Source organism: Azolla caroliniana, unplaced genomic scaffold, assembly GCF_043228905.1.
Source record: "Azolla caroliniana isolate FFs.n. ecotype wild unplaced genomic scaffold, voAzoCaro1.0.p SCAF_1, whole genome shotgun sequence".
Lineage (NCBI taxonomy): Eukaryota > Viridiplantae > Streptophyta > Polypodiopsida > Salviniales > Salviniaceae > Azolla > Azolla caroliniana.
This window is the reverse complement of record NW_028230436.1, coordinates 10,464,196-10,472,645: the sequence shown is the minus strand read 5'-3', so window position 1 is coordinate 10,472,645 and position 8,450 is coordinate 10,464,196. Positions and strand designations below refer to the sequence as shown.

General features: G+C 37.9%; 1 protein-coding gene across 1 annotated transcript; it reads left to right on the top strand.

Moving 5' to 3' along the window:
• The first annotated feature begins 4,317 nt into the window (after positions 1 to 4,317).
• LOC147868937 (uncharacterized) lies at positions 4,318 to 7,789 on the top strand. Its single transcript, XM_087324927.1, has 2 exons — positions 4,318 to 5,468; positions 6,903 to 7,789. The coding sequence occupies exons 1-2, from the start codon at positions 4,362 to 4,364 to the stop codon at positions 7,416 to 7,418; spliced, it is 1,623 nt and encodes a 540-aa protein (XP_087181053.1). The 5' UTR covers positions 4,318 to 4,361; the 3' UTR covers positions 7,419 to 7,789.
• Positions 7,790 to 8,450: the final 661 nt, after the last annotated feature.

Below are 8,450 nucleotides of genomic sequence, written 5' to 3'. Positions count from 1 at the left end.
TCATAGCCAATATTGATACACACCATTGAGTGACTGGCTCAAACTTTATACTATGGACATCAATGATCTTCCCCCTTCTAATACACCTTGACTACCCCTTTTTAGATCTCAACTAACAGAATTGGCTTATGTAATCAACATTGGCTTCTTTGATTCGAGATTTCACCCGGCTTATCTTCTTTCTCTAATAAGTCCTCCACTCATCGTTTTTATCTTCTACGCTAGGCACATGTGCTTTCATCACGGGCAATTGTATTATCGTCAGGTCCCGATTCTTGTGAAATACACACATATTTCCTTACATTACCTGGTTGATTTCATTGTTATTCATCTATATGCATGGCTTGATATCGCAAACCTTGAAATCTTGTAAAATAAGCTCTATTGGTTGGTCAACAATCTTCATAAAACAACATTGACCTCATTCTAATGAAATGAGTACGACTGGGAAGTTCCCTTTCAAACAATGATATGGATTATGATAGATTGTTACCTTAACAATGATCTCAAACATATCAAACCATGAGGTGGCAATTCTACATTTCCAAATTGCACACATGATATGATGCAACAATGGTGGGTTTGTACACATGAGAAAGTTGCAAGCACTCCAATTGACTATTTGGTTAGTGACACCATCGTTAAGAAATATAAATGTTACGGTAGCAATGATCTTAAGACATACCAAACCATGACTTAGAAATTATGCATTTCCAAACAACTTGCATAATATACTACAATGGTAGCCTTGCACACAGGAGTATGTTACAAGCACTCCAATTGACTATTTGGTTAGTGATGCCATCACTAAGAAATATGAAAAGGAATTATTTACAAGGCAAGTGTCTCGTGCCTATGGGATTGAAGTTACGGTTTTCTATTCTACTTGTTCGTATTTGAAGTGGAAGGAGCATTAATGTGTTTGGTAACACATAATGACTGTTAAGGTTAGTTTATGTATGTATATCCGTTGTATAAGCAACCTTGCTTGTTAGAGCATGTATATGCAATCTTAATCTTATTGACAAGTGGGTAGCACTATATGTCAATTGATTGTAGTTGGTCATAACATGAGCCATACAATCCTTCTATGGTGTTTAAGGACCATATCTTAAAAGCATTAATTCTGGTATTTGTGCATGATGCCTCTTATATGTGCCATTTATGATTGATATTTGCGCATTTTGTTTTAGCTAATACGACATATGCGGTAAACATGATTAAGTAATTATATTTCTCTAGCATTAAGAGGTCCACATAAGTGCATTAGTTAGTGTGAGGCTTTAAGGTGGATTTCGAACCATTTTGCGGTGGTACATTTGCGAACGTTTGGGGTGAGGCTCCTCAGGATTTCTCATTGTTAATTGTCATATGACGATAGATGGACCATTTTTAAAGTAATTAATCTCTCCAACCGAAATAGTTATATTAAAGATTAAGGTAGAAATGATATGAACGATGGAGTTTAATGATAGGTTAAAAAAGAAAAACATTTATCATGGTTGTCGTGTGTGGACACAAAACAATGTTGGAATTGTCAATTCTATCCTGATAGTAAATGCATGAATGCAAAAAATGTCAAACATAAAGGAGAATTCATTGAATATGCATAGTTTGGCAGCGTAAAAAACCAATATGATATTGCTTTCTTTTAATAGAATTTTAAGAACATGGATGCATGTTTCCACCTCATTGTTATAGTGAGTGGCATACATGAATCATGCAATCACCAATCACTTTTCGACCAAGGCACAAACATTTCCACAAGCAAAATCGTGGGTTACTTAACGATCTTATTAAACATGTGTATTTTGCATGTACACACGAATGGACATGTCTAGAAATTTGTACTTGCACAATTAACATTTGAATCCTTGATCATTTACTACAATTGTCCTGCCCTCGAAACAAACATCTTCCTTGTCATCCTTGATGTATTTGTAAAAAAATCATGAAATTGTTTTTTTTTTTAAGAAAACCTCTCGTACTCATTGAATGAACAAATCTTAAAACAGAAATTCCAATTATTACATGGGCCTCAATATTGAAGTCAAGAAAACATTTCACATTGTTTTCTTAGGAAGTTGAGATTTGGAGTCTTTGAACACAAAAATTGATTGTCAAAGTTGAAGATCGAAGTGTTTGTGAATTACATTCATGGAAATCTTCACATACTTATGAGCAATATGGGATGCCCCATTATTATGGATTTGATATAAGGGAAACAAAGGTATGCAACGAACTTCACTATACAATCTTGCATAATCCATGATAATGTTTTTATGCATATTTGTATCAACTTACTTAGTGTACATATATGAAAACAAATTAACAAAGTGTACAAAGAGTCAAACAAACACAAACAACTTTCGATGCTCACATCTCCTTCATGACGAACTTGACTTTTGGCATCGTTGCAATGCAAATCTCTTGATGTACGAGCACATCTTTTCTTCTCTAAGCTTTAGGTCAATAAAAAGTGTTGCTTTGCTAAGGCTTTTTGCATATCCTTTTGGCGTATGCACGTTACTGTGGGTTGTGTGTACTATGTAATGGGATGTTGTATTGAATGCACAAAGAAATTGGTTGAGGTAAAGGCATACATGTTACAGGTTGTGTCATAAAAATGCTAGAAGTTACTCCACAAAAGCACTCTACAGTAAATGTAAGGTCCATGTTGCCAAGGAAAACTTTTCTTTTTAATGATTAGAAACGGGAGGGGACATGTAAGTTCTCTCAAAGATCGCATTGACATGCAATAGGAGAAGATATCAATTGTTAGTAAGATGTCACAGTAAGATGTCATTATTAGATGTCCTTGCTCTTTTAGTGATACGGTTGAAGATATGTATACATTTGCTAGAATGTTTACAAAGAATTAAATACTAATCAACGCTTAAAGGTAATGTTCCATTGATTTCAAAGCATAAATGAGACTATGAAAGCACAAAGACGCCTTTGAATACTATTTCTGATACTTATGGAAACTTTAGTATTAAATTATTGAAAACGTTGGGGCTTGGGATGTGGCACACTTATATGGAACAAGATCATGCATTCAATTGTTTCATTTGTTTGCATGACAATCATAATTGCATGCAATCTAACACGATCCAATGATGTATTGGCTTAAAAGATAAGTGGCCGTCGGAAACGCGAAACATGGCATTGAAGAATGAGGTGAAATTATGTCGTTTTGCTAAAAGCTTATGGAAACTTTGATCATAGAATTTGGTAGGGCATGTATACATTCATTGAATAGGGTATTAGGATGTTAGTTGACCTAGGAAGTGGTAGGTCCAAACCATAGAATGTTTTATTAGGAAATAGAGTATGTCATATTATTTGTTGATATACAAGAGTGAGCATGGGAATGGGCATGTTGAAGGGGAGAACATTGAAGACGGATAAGGGAGTTTGGTTAGAAGGAACCTAAACAATTGAAAACCATGGAAGGCTATGAACGATGAGTCCAGGAAAGGAGGGAATGGATAAAGGCAAATGAGGTAATGAGTCGGACTCCACATGACAAGTGTCTTGAAGGATCATGGGCATCAGAGTGGAATTGAGATCCACTTTCGAGTGATGGGGTCAAGATCGGCCAAGAGACGTGTGTAGAGTGTAGTCGTTGGGAGCTTCATGAATTTAAGAAGGCATACATAGTAACATTGAATCGAATAGGTGCCAAAAAATGCATCATTGAATGAGACAAGGAAGATGGGGGAGGTTTGTGTCGAGGATTTGGACGACCAAGAAGTGTACAACTAGTAGGGAAGGACGGAATGTGACGAGGCAGAAATGGATAAGAGAGAACCGAGAGATGTGTGTAGAAATGAAGGCAGACACATACGTTTTCGGTACCCTAGTCATGTGTGTGTCCCACCGATTCCCACGACGCCGAAAAGCATGGAAGAGAACATAACAGGGAAACATGAGCCTATTGTCCCTAGGCTGCCTAAAAAAGCACATGCTATATGAAATACAACGAGCAAATTCATTACCCCGCGGACACCACCAAATTCATTACCCCCGCAGACACCACCGGGGGTCCGGGAGAGCCAAATCACAACAAAGGAATTTGATTATAATAATAATTATTATTATTATTTACACAAAATATATTAATGATGAGTATGGTGATGAATCATGATGATGGTGATGGTGATGGTGATGATGAGCCCCATCATTCATGCCATGCCATCCCATCCCATCCCATCTCATCTCTTTCTCTCTCTACACACACACACAAACACATTCATATATAAATAGAGAGAGAGAGAGAGAGAGAGAGAGAGAGAGAGAGAGAGCAATCAAACTTTATATTTGGTCTCATTTAACCATTCATTGTTCACTAGTTTTCCATGATGCAACTCAAAGAGCATATGAAGAAGAAGGACCCTGCCTCCTCAATCACCCCTCCTAACCACTCTCCCACTAATGCTCCCCCTAACTATAGTAGCACCTCCCCTAATTATAGTGCTCCTTCTAATCATTATAACTCCTCCCATCATCACCATTCTCCACCACACCCTAACCCTAACCCTAACCCTAACCCTAATCTAAGCCCCAATTCAATCCTCAACCTTAATCTGTCTATGGACCTCTCCCTCTCTCCTCCTCACCCTAACCCAACATTTGGTGTGATTCATGCTTACCCTACCCAGTTAGACCTCCAGCTCCCATTAATCCATCCACATGATGACACGTCTCATGTCGATCCTTCCAAACTTACCAATAATATGGCTATGATCCACCCCAATCTTGTAAGGCCCTGCAGCAATATTAAGAATCAACGTAATACTAATCATGCCTATCATAATCAGTATAGTCCTCCCCAGCTGCACCACCATCATAGTCATAACAATTATGCTCTTCTTAATCACAATCGTCATAATGTGCTAGATATAGATGTGAACCAAATCCCAGCCAATTCTAGCCCAAGTCATGGAGGGGACAGTATGTTAGCTACCAGCAGTGGTGATGAACTGGAAGAAGAGGAACAAGAAGGAGGAGGCGGAGGATCAGATCAGAATAATAATGGTTATGATGATGCTGATGATGGTGACAAGATGGTTAATGATGATGAATCACTGATTAGGGTTAATTATGGGAATGGCTATACTACTACAACTACAACATTTGATGGCTATAACAACAACAATCAGAATAGCAGTAACAATAAAGAAGATGATGATGGAAGAAGCAGTAATCGATCGATATTACTGATGCATCTTATGATGCCAGCCTCTGATTCCAGCCCTACAATAAGGGGCATGGACAACAGTAAGAACTACAGTGACAAAATTAAAATCAGGGAGAACGATGAGGTTCTTGATGATGATTTGGAAGGAAAATCAAACGACAAGAAGAAGAGCAAGAATAACAACAGCAGGAAGAAGCTGAGGCTGTCCAAGAAGCAGTCAGCCCTGCTGGAGGAGAGCTTCAAGCAGCACAGCACTCTTAATCCGGTAATTAGTCCATCAATTAATCACCCATCAGTCACATTTTAACTGTTAATCATCCAGCTTCAAATGCATCTCTCCAAAGAAGCCCACAGATGCAACATCATGTCCCATGCATGCATGTATGTATGTATGTATGTATGTATGTATGTATGTATGTATGTATGTATGTATGTATGTATGTATGTATGTATGTATGTATGTATGTATGTATGTATGTGTGTGTGTATGTATGTATGTGTATGTGTGTATGCATGCATGCATGTACGTATGTATGTATGTATGTATGTGTGCGTGCGTGTGTGTATAGCAGCAAATTCATGCTGGAGCCTGGACCTAGCAACAAAGCCTCTACCAACGTTTTATGCTTTAGGTGAATGGAGCCCGGTCGGCTCCAGGATGCCTCAACAAGGTTGCCTAATTAGCCATGTCTCGTGCTTCGGTTGGGTCTTGGGCCTAGGCCCCTCCCATTGTCCTGGCAAGCTAGGACATCTGACATGGGAGTGTCGCCCCCCTTGGGAGAACTAGAAGCTCATAATGCCGAGCATTGTTAGGGATTTGAGTAAGTATGGGGAAATCATCCACTTGTGTTTCCACCAAACTTGTAAGCCATTTATACTTTCACGGTTAGACGAAGTTAGTATCACCTTATACCTAGATAGCTTGAGCCCTAACATTCACAACCCATTGTCCGGACATAGATGTTTGGGATTATCTCTCTCAATTAGGATGTGGATCGTGATCACTTGGGTGTCTCTACACTATCGAGTCTTGGAGGTTTGGGCATGGGAAAGTTGTATATTTACCTACAAGTAAAGTAATGATCTTACCCATATCCTTGTACATATGGCATGCTCAACCACCACATGACCTCCTTAAAAGCCTATGGAGAAGTTGATAATGGTGAACGCGATTGCTAGGAAACATTATTTTGAAAGAATATTGGATATGTCACTTGGCACATGGAAACGTGCTTCCCACTACATTTGGCTAAGTATGTGGAGTCTTGCAAAAGTTCATTATTAATGTTGTTCACTACTATTAACATTAAGAATTAAGGAATGCTCCCATTACATGAACAAATGTACATTATACTCTTTAGGTTGTTACATGGTCCACACTTTCCGAGTGCACCAAAATTTCTAGTTAGGTATCATGTTGACCAACATTGCTTCATCAACGACCTTGTGTGTGTGTGTGTGTTAGATTAATGTGTAGACAAGGGAAACACAAGGTGAAAATGGACTTTAGCCTTAGACCTAGAACCCTAAACGACTACGTAGCTTAATGTGTCTAAGAATTGGTGATGATATGCTTGACGCTTTTTGACATATTGCATTGCCAAACATTGTAAATGTTTGTATTAGATAGTTAGTGTCAATAGTTCTATGCATATTTGAGAATTCCCTATAAATTGAAAACATCTCTTGTATTTGATAGAAGCAAAAGAATGAACTATCAAAGCAACTAAACTTGAGGCCAAGGCAAGTGGAAGTATGGTTCCAGAATAGGAGGGCTAGGACAAAGCTTAAACAAACAGAGGTGGATTGTGAACTCTTGAAGAGATGTTGCGAGTCTCTAACTGAGGAGAATCGACGTCTACAACAAGAGCTCCATGAACTTCGGCGTGGCACAACATCTTTCGGACATGCAGCACCATTGCCAACATCATCAAGCCTGAGCCCCAATTATCATTACCCAAGTTTTAAAAACAATGCCATTCTACCGCAACTTATTCATCATATTTCTCATGACCATAATAATAATAATATCTATAGTCATGGTAACCTTACCACTTGTCACTCGTGTGAACACATTGGTGCTACTCCTAGCACGAAGTCGATTCCAATCCAAAGTTCAATTCCAATTCAAATTCCACATCGGCTCGGCATGAAACCTCTTTTAGTTCCTGGTGCTCAAAAAGTAGTACAACAACTTGCACTAGCAAATTATTAACCATCAATGGTCCCACATTTTATCATAGTAAAGATCCAATCAATCATCTATTTACCCTCACTAGTGCTTAACAAAGTTTGGACAATAAAATTATGTCATAGTCCAAATTGGTTATTTTAACCAATTATGTTTCACACAAAGACATTACATGAGGAAAACTAACAACCTCTTGCTATTATTTAATTGCTAAGTCGCCTATAAAATGTATCTCTCTCTAGCTCTAGCTCTAGTCCCTCCCTCTATACCCTCTTCTTATTGGGGAATCAACTAGATTAAAATATATGAATCCATGACATGTCAACCTCACTCCCATGTAATTATTTAGTTTATGATTTTCAATCAATATTTATGATTGAATTCACCTTATTATATATATAACACACTTTTTAAGCTATCTATAAGCTATCTAACTTGGGTGTCCATGGATATGTATGTATACCTTTGTGGATGTGTTTGAATATGCTTTGTTGTATAAGAAGTTGGTTTGTATGTATGGTTGTAAACTTGTATGCACATGTCTATGTATCTGAGTGCATGTGCATGTGCACTTTTTTTTAATTTTTAAAGAAGATATCATGTCATTAGTGTAAACATTTTACAAGATTTTAAAACTCGATGTGATCGGCGGGGGGAACAACCATTTCGGAGGCTGAAAATGCCAATAAGGAGTGCCGTAATTGGATGTCATGAATGTAATAGCTGTCCAGACGATAAGAAACTCATGCTGTTGAGCAATTTTAGCATCAAAATCTCCAACCATACCATCCCATTGACCCTTCAGAATATGAACTATGTCTAACCAAATATTTGAAACCAATACAACTTATATGGCGCTCATTTACTACTTAGTCATGATTGGAAAGCATAATATATTTATTGTTTGGTAAATTGGATGCCACATCCATCATTGTGTGTCGATATCCATGATGCCAAATTTACCCCACTATATCAGTGTCCACCATTGATCGATAGTCAATGTTCCATTGCCCCATTCTACACACCCATCGATCATAAATGGGAACGTATTATTCC

What these genes read in the sequence shown, in the direction of transcription:
- LOC147868937 (XM_087324927.1), top strand. Translation starts at nt 4,362, where the DNA reads ATGATGCAACTCAAAGAGCATATGAAGAAGAAGGACCCTGCCTCCTCA. An exon ending in AGCACAGCACTCTTAATCCG is followed by an intron (nt 5,469 to 6,902) that starts GTAATTAGTCCA and finishes TGTATTTGATAG; the next exon opens with AAGCAAAAGAATGAACTATC.